The 20,589-nt window shown below is 38.3% G+C and overlaps 1 protein-coding gene across 2 annotated transcripts in view; it reads right to left on the reverse strand.

Moving 5' to 3' along the window:
- BZW2 (basic leucine zipper and W2 domains 2) overlaps positions 1–20,589 on the reverse strand; it is a 54,281-nt gene that overhangs the window by 5,448 nt on the left and 28,244 nt on the right. For both annotated transcript variants that reach the window (XM_051785991.1, XM_051785990.1), the window contains exons 5-10: positions 19,527–19,592; positions 12,831–12,966; positions 9,806–9,915; positions 7,967–8,137; positions 7,360–7,506; positions 3,127–3,265 (exon numbers count right to left, since the gene is read on the reverse strand). In XM_051785991.1, the coding sequence (XP_051641951.1) occupies positions 3,127–3,265; positions 7,360–7,506; positions 7,967–8,137; positions 9,806–9,915; positions 12,831–12,966; positions 19,527–19,592 (769 nt within the window). The remainder of the gene's footprint in view (positions 1–3,126; positions 3,266–7,359; positions 7,507–7,966; positions 8,138–9,805; positions 9,916–12,830; positions 12,967–19,526; positions 19,593–20,589) is intronic.

Genomic DNA, 20,589 nt, shown 5'->3' on the forward strand with positions numbered 1-20,589 from the left:
TTCTAAAAAAAAAGTACACAGAGGTTTTGTGTTTTCTGTTCAAAGGGTGAAATTCTGATTCTCATCAAAGGAATGGGTATTAATTTCAACAGCACTGATTTCACATTTGTAATTTTAAGGATGGAAACAAACTAAAAGAAAGGAGTTTCAGCAGATGAATATGATATATATAGCATGTAACCCAATAACAACTGTGCTTGTTTTACCCACAGTTATGAAACACACCACAACACAGAATAAACTAACAAACAACATATAGAAGGAGATGGGCAAACTTCTTGGGTGTCATTCAAAAGAATTCAGAAATTCTTATTCTGCAACTGGCTTTTAGATTATTGGTCAAAATGCAGATGGCAGATTAACAACTGTACTGGCTTTAAGTGAAAACCAGAGAAGCAACATCACAGGTGGGGATCAGTACAGAATGGCATAGCTGTCCTGGTTTCAGCTAGGACAGACTTAGGGTAGCATAGATCCAGTCCATCTGGGCTTACAGTCACGACAACAGCTTATTTTTCTCTATACTGTATCAGGAACACAAAGGTAGACTAATAATAATAATAATGATGTCAACAAACTTTAACTGTCTACATAACTGCTTTTGCAGATTATACCTACAAGCTGGTAAGAAGCTGCTACTACTTAAGGGAAAATAGGGCTTGGGTTTCCATTAGGGAAAAAGTTCCTTCTTGTTGTAGAGACAGAATAATAAACACAAAAATCAACACCAGAGGCTTCCAAGACCTTTTAGGTGCTAATGAGCCCCAGCTGTCAATGTGTTTAGGTATTTCCAGGTAATTCACAAGAAAGTAATCCAAGGGCTATTTTATGATAGAAATATGGAAAGCACTGAGATGCAAGATGTTGGACATGCTGATGAGAGTAGTCATAGAACTAAATGTGTCAAAACTTGACTGGCATCTGGTGCTTATCACCACAGATGACTGTTTTCATGCCCAGGAAGCACTCCCTCATAATGAGTAACAAGCAGCAAACTGTCCACATTCATACTGGTAGAAAGCCAATTCACAAATACTTCAGATACCTTTATTTGTCACTAGATAAAGTTCCTTAGGTACCTTAAAACCTCTCCAGATCCTATGCAGGTTACACTTCATTAAAACAGAAAGGGAAATATGGATGGATGTTTGCTGTTCCCTCACCACCGCCATGGCCAGTAAGCAGCTTTAGGGGACTGTTTTCCTTGACTATTAGGAAATAAAAGATATGCTGTCATCAGCAAATGATCTACAATAAAGTGTATGTCTCTAAAAAGACTTGGTGACTTGTTTCTCATGGATAGGTATGAATGGGGAGAAAGAGAGGGTGAGATCTACCAGCATTGAAACAATGAAGAGACAGGCAGCATGGCTCTGGACAATCCAAACCATGATCCATCAAAGCTCAATAGCATCTTGTGGGAGAAACAGGAATTGAAAGACAAGTGTTCCCAGAATCTTCCCTGGTTAATGCAGGAGCGTGTCCTCGCCCAGTGGACACTGTTTAACTCCAAAGCTGCCATAAACAGATGGAGCTGACTACTTCCTCACTGTGTCCAGAGCTCAGAAGGGCCCTATGGAAGCAGCTGTAAACTCGGGCGAGCAGTTTCCAGCAGGCAGAATTTCGTTTGCCAAACAGGACAGAGCCAGCTTCAGCCTAAACGGGGCCAGGAAGGGCTGGCAGCTGTGTCACCACATGACTGCATCAGATGGCAGAGAGGCAGGTGCTGCTGCATGCCTGTCCCAGATATTCAAAGCAGAAATACAGGCACAGTGCATATTGCACGTTCTGGACATGCTGAACTCGTGGCTTCCAGTGACAGGCCATACAGTAGCTCCAAACACTCTTCTAGACATCAGGTGAATCCTAAACAATATTGTGGCACCTGTAGTGCTGAGGCTAAAGTATTCTCACACCTCTGAACAAACCTGCCCAAGTACATCTCCAGAGTCAGAACAAGAGCATGTGGGGTGAGCAGAGTAGATGGGATGTTTAATATACAATTTAGTGATTTATTCTCTTTTTAATTTTTAAATGCTTTGGAATGTCAGGGTTGCTCTTGCAGGCTAACCCAGTAATGAATCTACAAAAATTCTGAAGGCAATCCTACACAAGACTATTTCTGGTTTAACCATCGCTTATGCTCTAAGTGCGCAGCAGTTACGCCTCTCATTCATCGTGTCTGAAGTGAATGTTCTTTTCCAAAGAAAACTGAATAAAGTGCTTGCTGCAGATTGCAGTTTCAAGTTGTTCTACATTCATTAATAGTATTTAGGAATTGTAGAATTTCAGGGCAGAGGGACAAGGTGTACAGATTTTTCATTTATTGTTGAGGCCACACTATATTGTCACAAGGATGGAAATAAATCCACATGATTCCTCTTCTGCCTTCTGAAGCCATGAAACTATTTTAACAGTCTGAACTTGTTTGTCTTGAACATGTACCTGGACTCAACAGGGTGAACAAAGATCAACATTGGGTTTCTACTCTTGATATTTCTTCTTCAACTATTTATAGCAAGAATGTCAGAACAAACTGTTTGGCGCCCACCTATCACATGCAGTGCAAGACCATTAGTCTCTATGACAACCTGATCAGAATAAACTTGTGAAGAAGTCAATTTCACAATAAAAATTAAATCCTTCAAACTATAGCACCTGTAAGAAGTTGGCAGGGAAAGAAGAAAAAGGAAAGCTCCTTCTGGCAAGGAGTGAGTTGAAAAAAAACCAGCTCCAAAACCCTGAAGGATCTTCCTGACAAAAAGGTTTGCACTTTCAAGGTTTCTTAAAACCAAGCTCTAATCTACTTTTTACATCTGCCAGAAGTTTATAGAAATGTCTTCCTAGAACTGATTTTATACAAAGACTAAACTGGACTAAACTGGACCCAAGTCTGGACAGTGCTTGGGTCCTCCTCATGCTTCCTGACTATGGGATAAGAGCAACAGAGAGAGAGAAGGGCTTCTCCTGCTGCCACACACTCCTTTGAGCTATCAAAGCATAATGTATTTCAGAGTTCAACTCCAACACAGTCTTCTCATATTCAATACAGGGTGATATATCATAGGAGAGTGGTTGGCAGAGAGAATCCAAGCACAGAATACAATAGTGGATATAGACTTTTACCTTTATAAAAGAGTACCACTATCTTCTGAAAGGCTTTCATGAAGTGGATGTTGTCATAACAGTACTCCTGCACCTTCTGGAGAAGGATCAACTCTGACTGGCCTTGAGTGCTGAACACAGCAAGCAGGGGGGCATATTGCTGAAAGGCAGAGAAGGTAAAAAACAATGTCAGTATACTAAAAATAAAAATAAATAGAATTTTTTAAAATATGCATTATGAATTTCATCCCTGAAAATCTGTTTCACTGAAACCTTAGATTTATTTGCACACCGTATTTTCTTAAACACACACAGTGCATATACATAAATACCATGGGTTTTTCTAGCATGTGCTGCATGCTGTAAGCTAAAATTCAGTACCACTTCGATACTGCATTTTATAAAATAAATTTATAAAGCCCACAGTCTGGGAGTACTACTGTCACACATTTCAAAAGACGGCATGCTGCTGATTCAGGAGTGATGCTTTACTGAGGTCCATAATGTAAGACATCCCAAGATGAAATGAATGAAAATAAAAATCTCTAGTTTCATAGGGGTTTCAGAAGTCTCAGGAAACTGAAATAAATTAAATTATTCCAAGTGAACTGTGATCAAGTGGCATTAATTTTTCTCATTAACACAGTCAAGAGCATCATGACAACCTTTTCTTTGGTAAACAGCAACATTTTCCAAGTACAGTATTGACTGCTAATGTTACTCTGACATGACAGTAATGGTGCATTTCATTGTCTTTTCCCGGAGCCTATTCATATAATAAAACATAAAGCAAAAACTTGCTTGTTATGCAATTTCCCCCTCTTATTTCAGATGTTAAAATTAAAAATTACATTTCGTGTTCACTCTTCCTTAAAAGCCAGTGTTTATATCCACATCTCTCTAATTTCCTGTCATCTTAGCCTGTGATGAGTCCAGCTAAGACTGCAATCTTCAGGTAATATTAAGATCATGTTTCAGAGATGAAGGGAAAACAAATTACCCTTGATCTTCAGAGCCCCAGGCCAAATATACATTAATGTCACCGTTTAAATTGTTCTTGCACTGACCAGCTCAGCCTTTCTTAGTTGTTTTCAGTAACACCCAGTTTGACATTTTCCAGCTGCATTTACAATGGCCTGATATCACACAGTTCTGGTATGTGAGACCAGGGCTGCTGATGGTCTTGGTCAGGTAACAAATCACCCATCACTGATGGGTATGTTTAAAAGTACATACACTTCAGCACTTCTCTGAAAGAGACTAAATCCTGAGGGTTTTACCCAACAGAATCCACAGAAATAACTATTAAAATGCATGAGAATCACTGACATTTTAACAGTTGGTCAAAAAAGTACTTTTTAATAATTATCTGCTATTAATTTAAAGACAGAGAGAGAGCAAGAAATTACACAGCAACAGTAACAAGCAGCTCAGCAGGCAGACACTATTAGTACTTATGGAAGAAACTCCCTTACCTATGAGAAATGGTGAGATCTAGCTAACACCAGAAGCTAAGTTTTTCCACTTCTGGCAGGTATAGCCACATCTTAATAAACAATGTCACTGCTTTAGTAAAAGCACTGAAAAACTTGTGCAGGTTTTGGGTAGCTTTTTTTCCCATTTTAGCCCTTGCAGCATCCAGCTGTTGCAGGGAGGCAGGGCAATACACATTGCAGGTGGTTTATTTAATAGCCTCAGCAGAACTCACCCCCATCCATACATTCATGAAGAGCTGCTGTCCATAAACATTAAGTAATTTCTAATAAAAATCTTATGTTGTCAGTTTAGAAGTAAAATATCTCCATTTTGTCACATCTAGCTTGACTCCCTTTGCATTCCTCTCTCACCTCTCAACCAGTACAGACTTGCAGTTACAAGTTTCACAATGTCTAAATTATTAAGAATCCATAAAAGTAGCTTCCTCTCATTGCTGGCTGAGCTGAGTGGCATTATTTTCCATTTGTGCTAGGTTAGGGAGCATCGGGTCAGCACCTGCAGTGTCATGAAGCTCATCACAGCCTTGCCTCCAGTGAGAATTGTCTGGAGGATTCTCCCCATCCATAGAGAACATCTCTTCTCCACATTGGAGGCGGCCTAGGCGCTATGCCCCAGTGTCATAGTGAGGTTACTGGGACAATGAGGAGCTTATTCGATAAGATTCAGGGTTCAACAGCTTGCCCTGTCTCCTCCTGAGTTCATCTCCTGCCAGTCCTGCCATATGGATGGGACACATGACTTTTACTGCACTGCCTGAGTATGCTGGTTCATGGCTGTCCACCTCCTCCATTAAGTAGCTGCCCATCCAGCAAGGCTTTTTAAGGTCTGTAAACTAGGTCAACATTCTGTTCCTTGACACATCTTTTCAGGGGCGGCTCATATACAGCTTACCAAAAGAAATCTAATAAATTAAAGAGACTGGTAACCAGATGTCAAAGCTTTTGGAATGTGCTTTGTGAAGTTATCTGTCAGTTAGAGCCATATAAGAATAAATTCCACCATCTGACATGTCGCACATCAAGTATGTATTTATACACATCCTGACTCACGCCACCAGATCAAAGCAACCCCCTGATTGTTTTCTACCATGTCGATGCACAGGAGGGCCCAGAACTAACATCTGTATCATACTAACACTGTTAATCCAATTTCTGGAGTTGGCTCACACACTGGGTCAGCTGAGAGCCCAAAGAGAAGAATCCAAGATCTGCCTCCACCTATCCTGAGGAAGGATGTGAAACAAATGCTCTTATTTTTGAACACTGAACTGCAAAAGAAGCAGCTATCAAAGTTTAAATTTTTATTTCTAATGCTTCCATTAAAATCTTACCTGTAAGTGCAAATAGTAAACACCCCATACAAATTCATCCTCCGTTTTTAGAAAGTGGATGTAGCTAGAAAGTTGCCTATCTAAGGCAAGATGCCTTACCTAATTCAGTGAGAGTACATATAAAGCTGATGGTTTGGGTCAGTGAGATGCACAGGACTAAACATCCAGTCAACAATATTTGCACAAAGCCAGCTATGTTTCTTTTTTCCCAATGTTCAAATATGCCAGAAAGTGTTTCTTAATTTGCCCTGCAGCACTAGACAATAAATCTCAATGGATACTTTGTTACAACTCAAAGAGATATAATCAATTTTTACATCAAAAGAACAAGAAAAACAACGTCTCCTCCTTCTGGAAACTATCTCATCTCTACTGCTATTTGGGTCACTTGAGAAAACTTCAAGGCTTTCAATCTTACCATCAAAGACTACACAATATCCCAAGTGACTACATTTCTAGGATAACTGATTGGGAAACCAAATTCAGATGAAAGGACAGCAGTAGTAGGAGCTAAACCAATGTGGGAACTCCCAAGTATGGAGAGACATCCAATATGAAAAAGAAAGATCTATTTTACCATAAACAATAAAGACCAGATTGCTTTTGTCCTAGGGCAAATCTTTACAGCCCTGGCTATGAGAGAGTATTCTCCTGGTCATGGTTTACCATCTTAAAAGGAGTAATTCTGCTGAAAAGCCTCTCTGCCTCTGTTCTCAGCTCAAGTGTCTTGCACTGCACAATTCCTTCAGACTTAGATGAGGAATACCAATGATGGGAATGACTCTGCATTGGTTTTTGGTTTGGGGTTTTTTTTCTACTTCAAGTTCTTGAGAGTTTTTGTATCAACACGCAGTTGGTGATTCCCTCATCCACAAGGGCAGTACCTGGATCAGAGAGTAACAACACTAAACAGCGTACACAGTCCCAAGCCAGCTTCTGGCTCATCAGTTGACAAGTTGCTGAGTATCCAAATGGCAACAACCATTGCACAGATTCTGGCCTCAGCATTCCTGCCTGGATCTAACCAGCTCTGTGCAAAGCCAGCACAGATGCCACCTCACCATGCTCTCAAAATGTCTTTGCTTCTGGCAAAGACATTCCAAAGGCAGCTCCTGCAGACTTAATAGTCAGATCTGAGTAGGCTGAATCCCAGCACTTGCTTAGCATTGTCCCAGTGCACAACAGAGAGGTTGCTCAGGCTGTGATCACCTCAGTTCCCCTGGCCCTCTGCACTGAATGCCAAAGGGCACTCAGTGATCTGAACTACCTCAGGTTTGCATTCATTTGACTGAAGTCAGACTACACACAATGCTTGGTGTGCTCAGCATCCATACTTCAAAACTCTACATCTCCTGGATTTAAACAGGTAAAAACTTGACAGCCATAGGATGTATCGTTAACTCACAACTTCCTTCCCATGCACGCACCTTCAGATGTTTGAGGGCCTGCTCTGCAACCAGCTCCTCTTTCTTGTTCCATTCCACAGCGTTCATGACACAGGTCCAGAGGAGACCGATCACTGCTGGCTCTGGCAGCTCATTTCTTTTCATTTCCTCTTTTACATAAAGCACTACCTGGAGCAGGAGATAAGCGACATTTCCAGTGAACCAGAAATTGCTGACTTCCCAAATACTTGCAGTCATTTACAAGTGACACCATGGTGTAGAAGTAATAAGAAAGAAATCAGAACAAGAATAATAAAGGAAGAATTTAGCATGACATTACTGTAACATGACTACAAATTTTGTCCCTCCCCTCCAATCTAACAGTTAATGCAGCTAAAGGAAATACTTTCTCAAGCATAAGAAAATGGAAAAAAAAAAAACCATAATCTGCTGCACTTGTAAATCCAGAGGATATTTTGTTGCTTTAGCCTTAAGCACAGAATGAACAGATGAATAAATTAAAATAATTTAAAGAAAAACAGAGGAAATCTATGAGGAAAACAGAGGAAATGTGTTCCTCTCTACCTAGTGTTGATTTAAGTCTTTGGCTATGATTATATAAACAGAAGTTATAAAAAACCACTTTTACCTCTTTAATTGGGCATTCCTGAGAGAGACGTTCTTGTAGTTCTTTTTGAAGTTCTTTACGAGTCCCCAGTGACTGCTGAACTCTAAGGAAATCTGAGAGTTCTTTTAGACCTGCTTCAGTAAAATACTTGGCAAAATGGTCCACATTCTGCCGGTTGGCTGGAAAGAGTTCCTATAAAGACAGGAATGCTCTCTGTTAAACAAATAACCAACTATGAATCTTGACAGAATGGAAGAAACATTTTTTCACAATGAACAGTGGGAACAACCTGGTACTGCACTTAAAAAAAAAAGTGAATGCTTGTATCCACACTGGAAAAGTCAACACTTCATTCATATTGCTATGTTTCACTATAGTGGAGGGAATGCACAGCATGTTTACCATGCCCTCCCAGTGTGTCCACACATTTATCTCAAAAGAAAAATATGCTCAGCAATATTCAATAAGTGGCCCAAGTACCCTGGCCTACCACTAATGCATCGTTTAACAAAAATCGCAAAATCCACTATGTACTGTTAACATTAACTCCTGTACGTATTTCTCATTCAAAGACACTGTCAATTTATGAAAGTCCAGCTACTTACAAAAGTTAAAATTATTCTTAAAAATTGCTATAGCAAATGCCCCATATTGGCAAGGATTCAACAGCATTTATTTATCACCCACGTCTTGGTGTCTTAACAATGATCTGCGGGATGGATGGCACATTTTTTTTAACAAAGAAGTTAGAGACTCTCCATCTGTTTACTTACTGACTCATGAGATTAAGACTACAGTTTTATGAAGGCATCTGTGCTAGGTAACATCATCTGATACTTTATAGTTGTTTAATATAGCAGCATAATAAGAGTCAACAGCTGAAAGTTTTAGTCAGTCAAGTTTGAAATACAAATAAGATGCAGTTTGCTTTTCATCACTCTCTAATAAACAGCGTAATTAGCCCAGTTCCCAGCTTAATGGCAAATTATTTATAACTTGGACTCTTAAAATCAAATACATCAGACATGAAGGGGTCTGGAATGCTGCTTCACTTTTGAAAGATACTTGCTTAATTATAAATTATTGAAGCAGAAACAGGAAATACTGCTGAGTCTCCAGGCACTGCTACACAGGATGTGTATTTGATTGGATTATCGCAGCAGCAATCTTTTAGAGGTTTAAAAAAACCCTACTGATCTTCAGAGAGACACTGTGAGAGAAAGGCACATGACATTGCTACATATTCATATATTCTACCAATACCTTGCTGCAAACCCAGAAAGCAGGTTTTGAGTTCAAAGGCTGAAAGCCTTCCTGCACTGCACCTACTAGGTCTGCTGCAAACACTGTAGGACCATTTATGCTACCCAGATGGCTAGTGCTGCAGAAAATTAGCTTACTGTGCATTCACCATACTATTTAAACACTGTTGCTTCAGAAACTTACATTCTAATCATAATCCTTTATACTTTATTTATAACTTACAAAAGGAAAATATATTAAAAAACCCCAACTTCTCATGCCCTGATGGTTGAGATGTGTGGTTGCTGGTGATGTGTGTTTTCTTAGCAGTAGTTAGGAAAAAAAACCATTTAATCCCCAAGCCCCATATATACAGTCTCTCAGAAGGCACTTGACTACAGGAAAAATAGACAGAACGTAAAAACATGTGATATTTAATATTCCTGAACCTGTATCAATGCTACAGCCATAACAATATTGCTGTGATTCAAAATATTTTAAAAACTCTAACAGAGTCTGAGGGGGAGTTAACATGCTTACAGCAAACTACCATCTGCATTTTATTTCCTTCTTTTTCCTTGGGAGAGATAAAGCTTATTGAAAATATATTGTACTTACTAGCAATCTCTTATCAAGGTTGGCTTTTCTTAAAGCAGAGGTAACAGAATTGGCATCTTTCTCTGCCATCCATGCTTTAAAAAGCTTTACAGCAAAAGAGGCTGCAATCCCTGTTTGAGAAAAGCATGTTTCAGCGATTTTCAACATGAATTAGAGTTGATTATAAGAATTATAAGGTTACAAAAAAGTTACAAGACTATGGAACAAAAATGCATTTATGACTACAGGACCAAACACATAGAGCTGAAATGCTTGTTTTTTTTCTTTAATGCAATACTAATTTTCTGAAGTATACGAGATTGAAAATCTTTTCATTCTGTACCACCAATCTCCATTCAATTGTTCAAAGATTTTCTTTGCAATTATTTTTCCTACATTCTCAATTCACAGACTGAGTCGAATGCAAAAGGAAAATCAGGCATTAAATCAGTTAGGAAATGATGGCACAAAACAATAAAGGATAGTCAGGAATAAGAACCGAAAGAACAGATTTTCAAACGGTTTTTTAGCAAGCCCTGGAATAGGGTTAAAAAATTTTGGAACTTCAAGGTGACTGATTGTACTATGTCCTCCTAGGAGGCATTTAGTAGCTGGTAGGACCAGCCACAAATACTATTTTAAGTGGAAAAATTCCTTCCTCAGGGCACAAGTTAGTATTTTGTGCATTACATCACACCTCCACTAGCAGGGAAGCTAATACACCATCAGGCCCATATCTCCTATTTCATAGAGCTGCACCACCACAGTTCTGCTCCAGCTTCTTGTCTGCGAGCAGCAAGTGCAGGGAGCTGAAGGAAGCTGAAAGGTCTCAGAGATGGAGGCCCAGCTCATCCTTGAGGAAGGTCTCCTGCAGGTCAGTTAAGCTCCTCTGTACTACCCTCATACCAGCCAAGTCTCACAAACCTGGTCAACCAATAGGTGACTTAGGAATAGCTTCGACCTGCAAACACACTTCAGAATATCCAATATGTGCTTATGTGCCCAATATCAAAATTGAATGGAATGGCCTCTGTCACCAAGCACTGTCCTAATACATGTCCTAAACACTTTTTCAAGTTTCAGCTTAAAACAAAGTAAGTTTTATGCCAGTATCAGTATTTGAGGTTGTTCTAGGGCTTCACTACCCACATATGTTCAAACTTGCTTCTAATTTACTGCCCAAATTTATCACTGGCCAGTTCCTATACTCTATGAATGTATTGCCAACTGTCTTTGCTTTTAAACAGTTCTTCTCTTTTTAATTTTTTTTTTCCCTATTTGCAGAAAGTAACTTCAGCCATTTATTTTATTGATTAACACCATTAGCTGCTCCTTGCATTTGCATTGTTTTTCCAGCATGGGTGACAAGAAGGGTACACTTAACGCTGATGAGGTTCCACCATGGCCTAGACCTTTCTCTGTCTCTGCTACAAATATGTCAGCAACCCACAAAGAACATCCTTGTTTTCCATCTATATATGACAGTAAAAGTAACGACAACACTGAAATGGGTAATCTGAAAATAAATTAGGTATTTGCACTCCAACTTGTTAGCTCTCCTGTCTGAACAGTCTACCCTTGTCTCACTTCCAGCCAATTCTTTGCCAGTGTTACAATTATCAAGCTGATCAACAACTCTCTCAGCTCACCTCGTTGTTTCCTTGTGTATTTTAACCTTAATTGCCTGCAGTATTGTTTTTTGTAAATCAAAGAAAGCTTCAAGTTTGTTAATACGTGATCTACGTGTTTTGCCTTGCTCTTCTTCTAATTTTTCAATTATCTTTGCATCTTTAATTATTCTTCCATACAATATCTATTCCAGGACACTGACTGAACAATCTTTTCTCAAATGCTGTCGCAGGTACATTTTTAGTACATATAAACCAAGAACTAAAAGTGTATGTAAGCTCCTAATAAAAGCTGAGGGCTCCTAGAAACTTAAGTTCATAATGCAAATAAGAATTGTATTCCTAAAATATTAAATTTAAAACATAAAAATTTACATGATTTTTAAAAATTTGAATTTTCAGATGGCTATTGTCTTCCCATAACTAGGAAGACTTTAACGTAAAAACATTGCAGACAATCACCCTAAAACATAGATTAGTGCTTTTGTTTGATTTTTTCCTAGTTTAATTCTGATTCTAAAAGCTGTGAATGATGACAGAGCAAAGCTGCAGCTGTGGCTCTTCTTTCTGCAGCATTTAGAAAACAAATATAATGGTTAGCATGCTGCAAATGAGAACATGAAGTTAGAATAATTTTTTTTTGAATGAAAGTTAGAATACATTTTAGATAATACATAACTCTTTAACAAAACCAAAAAAGGGCCGCAAAAACTGTTCCACACTGAAAGTACATTTGCAATTATGTCAGGTAGTCAGTAACTGTCAGAGAAAGAAATTGTTGAGCAAGCAGTTGGAAAATCAGGATTCCAACGTAGATGGCTACAAATATATAACGAAAATCCTTAAAAAAAGTCATCTTGAAAAGGCATTATACCCTAAGACTGAAGAACATTTACTCAGCATATGGTAAATACAAGTCCATGGAAAGTTTATCAATCACTGATCACTACTAGTATGAAGGTAAAACGAGGGACTGATTTTTTTTCTTCTGCAATATCTGGTTGGCCTGCACATGCTCCCTCTCCCACTTCCCACTCACATGCAGAAGATACTGGCAACACTTGAAAAAACGCTATCAGACATATCTCTGGGATAGATGTTATACTTCACACCTTTATAGTATCACAATAATACATACATTCTATAATTTGGCATGCACAACTATGACTTCCATAAAAACATAAATCCTTCGGGGTTTGTTTTTGCTATTTGTTGCTTTTTTCTATGTTTGACTGTCCTCTTAGTAGATTCCACAAAGTAAGTTGGCCGTTGCTGTCTGTATATGCTTCTGCTTTGAAATACTGATTTCTGTTGTAGTCACAAGTTTCTAACTTCCATTTTATTGCAACATATATATTATGTTGCAACAAAATACATTTATAAAAAAGCTAAGTAATAAAAAATGTACAGAAAATTACCTTCTTTGACTATATTGTCAGTGAAGAGGCTTGTTAAAATTGTAGCAGGAAGAGTCCCATTGGCTAACAGGATGCCAGAAAGCATTGCCAGTTTTGTCTGCTCTGTCTCAGTAAAGGCTTTAAGAAATAGCAGGAGCTGTGGGTCAGAGAAAGAAAAAAAAAAGATATATATTTGAGGCACAGGCAATGATAACAGGTAGAGATGAATATTAACAATCTAATTTTTTTATTTCTCAAAAGTCCCAGTAGAAATAATAGCAATCACATCAAAATCTATCCTGAAGCACGGCAGTGCCACTTCACTGATCCCCTGTAATTTTACTTTCTGTAAGGACACAAACCAACACCTGAAGTGAGCCTATAAGAAAGATGAAGAGAGATTACTGACTATTTACAAGAGCATGTAGTGACAGGACAAGGGGGAATGGCTTCAAACTGAGAATGGGAGTTGGATTAGATATTAGGAAGAAATTCTTTACTGTGAGAGTGGTGAGACACCGGAACAGGTTGCCCAGAGAAGTTGTAGATGTCTCATCCCTGGAAGTGTTCAAGGCCAGGTTGGATGCAGCTCTGAGCAACCTGGTCTAGTGGACGATGTCCCTGCCTATGGCAGGGGGTTGGAACTGCATGATCTTTAAGGTCCCTTCCAAACCAAACCATTCTATGATTCTACATGGAATATGGCCTTAGTCAGGTAGAAAAGACCCGTCTTCTCCAAATATACGTATATATGTGTAAAGATAAAAGTGCTTGCTACAGGTTTGAGATGCACAGAAATCACAGCCAGGAGCATGCCTATTCACATCCTCAGAGTTCCAGGCAAGCCACACAGAGTTGCAGTTCATTTTCTAGCTTTCAAAAACTATCGCTCATGGGAAGAATAAAAGGATGAGAAAGTTTCCTGTTTTTCTTTTGGGGAAGGGAACACAGCATAATTACAACAGATTTTTTACTGGCTAAAATAAGAAATATATTTCAAGTTCAGACATTCTCAATAAAGCTGACAAAGGACAGATAGGTACACAAGTTGCTTTAAGACCTTCTTACCACTCCCACCACTAATTACAAGAGAAACAAGCAGGTTGGGAAAAAAAATTGCAAATCTCATTGTCTGAAGTGCTAGAAGATCTAGACTACATATATACCTCTTAAAAGTCTAAAAATGGCAATTAAGCCCTTATTTTTAAAATCGTAATTTCATATGTTAAGATGAATGACTTGAGAGCATACTGATGAAGTACATTACACCTTTTCCTTTACATCAGAAAAAACGTCGTGCAAAATGAGATTTTGTCAATGGCATTATTGTTAAGCAATCACAATACAGATGATGGGTAAAAGGAGATGAGACAACAAAGGACAGCTTTATTCAATGCAAAAGGCTGCTGACTCCATCAGATGCTGGCTTACAAATTTACCACCACCACAGAAAAAGAAAGGAAAAAAAGAAGAGAAAAAAGAAATACTGCAGATACGATTTTCTGGAGTTAAAAAGGAATTAATTTTCTTCTTCATGAGGAAGAAGAAATGATACCCCTTCAAAAGGTTGTCATGACCTTCTGGTGTCATGACACCCTTTTTCCTTTTCCAAATGAGCAACAGATGCAATCAAAGCAAAACAGCTTGTTTTGATGGAAAATTCCCACCAGGTTTCCACATTACACATATTTCTTAATTACCAGATTCCACCCATACAAAAGGACAGAATACCACACATGTACTTGTGCTTGTTTGTTACCATAGTCAGGAGAGATCTTCTCCAAGATATCTAAGCAGCTTATTAACTATAAGCTTTCTGAATGCAGTGATGTTTTAAAAATCCAGATAACTAATGAAGTTATTAAAACTCATGCAGTGTTTTATGAATAGTTCTGCTCTGTATCAGAGAACAGAACTAAAAAAGACCTCATTCATACAGCAGTACTTACGTAATAACATCAGCTTTAAATTACAGCTTACACAGGCTTGAATGATTCAGCCACAGACAAATCATTTGGGATTTTTTTTTTAGTGGGCTTCAGCCAACTCACTGCAACACGCACTTTTAGTTTAAAAGAAATATTATGAAAGTATAAAATCTCAAGGTGTTAAGTTTATTTCAACAAACTGTGACTCAACCCAAAAAATATACAAAAATTTCGGATACAGAAGAATGGAATTATTATTTCTAAATATATGAATGAGAAATAAGTGGTGCGCTGTATTTCCAAATGCAGTAACTAACTGATGTATATAAATGGTCCAGGTAAAGGAACTCCAGGTCCACATTTAAAGGGAAGATTGAAAATATTTTTACAGAATTCCAATATAAACCTAGTGTAAAATGGAAGCCTGGGGATTTAAAACTTTCTTTATACAAGCTTTGTCAGCAACACTGTACTAAACTGAGATCCCCACAAGAAAAAAAATCAGAACTAGACCTTTTGCTCTTTGCTGTAAGTACTGAGATTGTTAACAAACAGCTTCAGATTTCTGTGTAGCCTACTTAACTCTTTTTTCTTTTGCTTCTATATAAGCAAATAGATAAGGATTTTGATTAGAAACTGGCCACACTGACGACTTTACCATGACAGACTGGGTTTTGACATACTTCTGAGCTGTAACCTTCATTAGGTTTCGCCAGTAATGTGTAGATCATGCACAGTTATACCCATTCATGCCAGATTTGAGTCAGGAAAGCAATGATGTCAGGAAATCCATCTGCAAAACCAGAGTTACACAGTCCAAGGTAGAGACGGAGTTTATGAGAAGGACATCCAAAAATTTATCAAGTCTATTTTTGAGAAATGTGTATTTGTTCAAATGTTTTAGAAGGTCTGAAATCACATATCTATGCAGTTTGCAGCCTTATCTTCTTCCCTTTCCTCTGAAATGTGCTCCTTGCAAGTCTCTTAGCATGAATGTGGTTTCTGGTGTACCCCACTGCAGTACGTTTTAAGCAGCACCCTCATCTTCTACACATCTCTCACTACCTAAAGTATTGTTAGTGCTACTAGCATAATTTTTGTTTTACTACTGTTTCTTAGAAGCGGCTCAAACTTTGACTTGTAATTTTCTGCTACTTAAGACAATTATTCTATATTTTCAAGCAATTGTGAAGCATAGTCTAATTTAGGGGGAGACTGGGTAATAGAAAGAAACAAAACCTTTCATAAACCCATTTTAAAAACATCAAAAGGAACAAAAATCTCAGTCCAAAGTTGTTATTTCAGATTTTTATTGCTGATTATTTAAGAGCTCTTCTTTTACCATCACGATTACAACCTCAGCAGGGAGGTCACAAAATGTCCAAGTCACTTCAGAATAGTACCCAACCACCCACAGAACATTCCCCAAGCTGATGCTTCCCTGCTGTTAGCCAAGCATGGACATTACTGCTTTCATTGGAGATACAGACTGATTGCAGGCATAAAAAGCGCAATTCTGGCTCACAATTTTGTATTTCTATTATAGCTATAAGAACTCCTACCTGCGTAAGTGGGAGTTCAGAATACCTAATAAGTATAAGGCCAGACCTAATGTGCTGTTCCATGCTATTTTTGTCTTTTAAGCTCAAATTTTGGGCATAAAAGATATGTACAAGTTAAGACACACATGCAACATTAAAAAGCACACAGGAAAAACTTCCGCTCTCCTCCTGTGATCTATCTTAATAGTGAAAATTAAGGAACTCTACCAACACAGGGAGCATGGTGTCTTTTTATATCTTCATTATCTGAACTGGTCTGTTGCTGACAGTTGGTCACATCTGTAGACAGCACTGAATTGTCAGCAGTAGAGAAAGCAGGTAACGTAACAACAGATTTCTGTAGACTGATTCTTGCCTTTCATTTAGCTGACTTAAAGCATCTCTGTTTACTCCCCATTTGATCTCAGAAGGTTATTCTCCTCCTATTTCCTAATTCTTAGCCTGATTTATGGTTCTTTCATCAGGAAAATAGGAACATGAATAAAGGACATCACAACATCTCTCAGTACTTCCAACATCCTCACATGACTCAGTAATATTTACCACTGTTAAGATCAAAAATAAACTTACCTGTACTTTATCCCAATTTTGATAATAAAAAAACCTATATAGAACCCATATACTTAAACATGCAAAGACACTATACATACAGCTAATATTGCATTCTTCAACCACTGACCTAAACAGAAGTACATATGTAAAGAAAGATGAACACAAATTTGGAACTGAGAATTTTACTGAAATTATTGCAAAATGTTGTCATAGGTCTGCCAGTACACTGGGCAGCGCTCATATGAACTTAAGCTGCCTACATCAAAAAACAGCAATGGATTTAAATGTATTTGTCTTCTGTTGAAATCACTTGCACAAAATAATTTAGATGTAAGACTTTAGACATATGGTTTGCTTATGGCATTAGAAAAAAGAATAACTGGCAATTTTGGGAATTAAGAAATAAAACATCTGAAAGCTAGAAGCAGACAAAAAGGGGAAAGATGCTTGAAAATACTGTCCTAATGGCAAAGTTATGACTTAAAAGATAAATACTTGTGCAAATACTGCCATTTAAGATAATCTCTCTTGAAAGAGAAGTCCCACTGACACCATCTGCTTCTTTAGAGTGAAACTGCTGGTATTGCCTTGGTTTTTTAGCATGCCTTTTTCTGCAAGAAGAGCTACTTTTCCCTCAAGTGCTCTGTCTGCCTAATGAGTATGCCAGAAAAATCACTTTCATTGCTGGGACAGTGACCCATGAAAAAAACATCAAGGAGTCGCTCTCTCGCATTTCTAACCACCACTAACTGCAGCAGTCTTTGAACTACTTGATCTTGCAGAAACACCTTCTAAAAATATGAATGTACCTATCTTCTGGCCCTATATGGGCAGTTACTCCTGCACAAATTACAGCACACAGGGATTAAAGGATTAACTAGTTAAAAACCCAGCAGACTCATATAAATGAGAATACAGTCACTTGGTGGGTTCCCACAAGCAGGGGGAGAGAGAAGGTAAACAAAAGGCACCTAAAAATAGTCTCAAGGGTTTTAAGGGCAATAGCAGTGCAGGTGCAATACACAGGCCCAAACACCTTTACAATCACCTTCTTAGGTTCTAGTTCTATAATAAACTGCATTAACTAAGGAAGAGAGTGCACCCAGCAACCCCCAGGAGCCACACCAAGATTCGCACCAGTGCCATGGACGGTGATGGAAGGGCTGATGGAAAAATTTCCCCTCAGCCTAGGACCACTATGCAAACCTCATCCTGTAATTTGTCATACAAGATGTAATCTGACACTGAAAACTACAAAAAAAGCATGTACATAAAAGGCAGTCTGCAAGGTGAACAAGCCCACTCTGATCCTGTGCTGCCATGGCTAGAATGTTTCTAATGGCTTTAAATGAGTGGCATGGCTCCAGTCATACTGCTTTCTTTTAAGCTGGCATATGGCTAAACTTCACATCAGAGGCACTTGTTCCTCACCTGAAGAGTTAAATTATTATGCATTAACCACAGTCTCATCTTGTCACTAAGTGTACAAAGTGAATTTTTAAACTTAGAGGTTTCAAAACCAAAAGCAAGTTACAGAAGAGAGAGGAGGCGGCTTGAATTGACATGGCATTTGCTTAATATGCTGAACACGCTCTGAAACTTGAATGCAGTGAGTCAGCGCTTCTCATGTCAGTGATTATAGTAATTAACAGCAGGAACATTAGATTTGTGTGGGGATAGAGGTAAATTTAGGTCTTTAGAATGATGTACTGAGCAATCAGCATCAGTTGATAGGCATGCTGGCCATAAGTGTAAAAATAATTTCCTGTATGAGAAAGAATGCATAAATCAGAGCCAAATTCATTCAGTCACAAGAGGTGGTGGTGAGGCATCATGCTCCAGGCATGCCCTTATTTGACCCTTGCAGAAATCTTTCTAATGTCTAAATAGTATGAAACCCACACCTTTACATTTAATAAACATGGTATTTTAGTCACAGGACAGGTTTTGCCATTATCAGCATGCTAGTTAAGTTACAGTACAGTACAGTGTTTATTACTCCTTCAGGACATTAGAAAAATATATTTACATCTGTTACTAGGAACTCAAAATAGACAAAAGAAATCTGTATTTTGTTTTTCAAACACTTCTACCCTGGTTTCTCCTGTCTCTTTAGAATTCAGTATCACAAAACAAACCAATATCCACAAATATCCACTACAGTCTAACAGGCAAATCCTGAGCACACTGCCAGTGGTGAGGACTTTCTCTTGCACATATCTCTGGTCTCAAATACAAAAAACTGGTGGTTAGGATGCATTCCACAAAGCAGAAGTCGTTTAAAACTCATACATCAAGTGACAGTCTGCACAGCAGATTTGCATCTATTCTTTGGAAAAAAACAAAGAGAGCTTTTCTATTAGCAGGACAGTAACACCACCTCTCTTTAACAACTATACCCCAAAGTTGTGCACAAAAAAACTGGAATAGGAAGGTGATTTTGGTCAGAGTAACTGAAAGAATCATTAATTCAGAAATACTCTACATCATGTGCTGCCTGCAGTATTCCCACAGAGCTAAATTTGCAGAGTAAAGCTGCCCTCCTGTAGATTCCATCCTCTTTTCCAGTAGAGCTAAATAAAACACCTAACAGTGCCACATTAGTACATGAACAATTATATAAGAAATAGGGTAAAAAATATTAACATTCCAGGAAAGACTGCCATCATCATTACCTTTTTGATTTCATCTTCAAATGCTTTCTCCAGATATTTGTATCTCCTGATAAGTTTATTGAAGACCTAAAGAGAAACACAGATTGACTTAAAAAGTGTAACAATTGCAGCCATCTTTCTTTACAAAAAAAGCCAAAGGAAACAAGACTGCCACTACTGAATCCATAAAGCCCATCTTTGACTAACCCATGACTTTTTTTCTTTTTACTATCTCCACAGCAGGAAAGGAAATGTAGAAAGCACTGCTGGCTTCTCACATTCTTATATTCCACTGCACAGTTTTCTTTAGACATGTTTCTAGGAAATAAGCAGCTTGCAGAATGGTATTTCTGCAGTTATCTATTGCATTGTTTGCCTCATGGAGACCATGAAACATTCTTCTCTATCAGTTTGTCCACAAATGGAAAAATACAAGTTTTGAGATTCTTGCTTCACAGAGTGATACTTGAGTCAGGGAATTTACTGCAGTTTGAAAGTCTTCTTTTCACATTTCTCAGAATTTTATTCCTATTCTACTTTTCATCCTATCCATAGATCAAAAGCAAGGGAGAGGAGGAGAAGGTTAACTCTGCACCCTTCCCCTGGTAGTGCAGCTCTGGGGAAGTTGTCAGCTAAGGCTGATGGAGTGAGGCAGTCAGGATGCTGAGCATCTTCAGCAGATGCAACATCTTTGCAAATCAACTAGCATAAATGTTTACAACAAAACACGCTCCTGCCAAGGAAAGAGGAAGAACATTCAACAAAGCTTTTCCAACAATTATGTTATTGGAAACACTTGTTCTACAGTTTTCACCATTTGTTTCCCATCGTGTGACCACAGATTATGAAACCAGCAGCAGCACAGGTGCAAACTGCATTCAAGGTGAAGAAGGAAGAGATAAGAAATTAAATAAACAAATAATTGCTCGCACTACTGTGCAAAGGCACAAAACATATGACTCACTGTCACAAGTAATAGGGTTTATGCGGAGAACAAATGACATTATTGCCACATAATGTCATGGATGGGGGGAATCAAGCTTAGAATGTTTCAGTTCACTTTTCAGAACATAAAATACATTCT

The sequence above is a fragment of the Manacus candei genome, unplaced genomic scaffold (genome assembly GCF_025592945.1).
Source record: "Manacus candei isolate 608988 ecotype Guabito, Panama unplaced genomic scaffold, ASM2559294v1 h1tg000021l, whole genome shotgun sequence".
NCBI lineage: Eukaryota > Metazoa > Chordata > Aves > Passeriformes > Pipridae > Manacus > Manacus candei.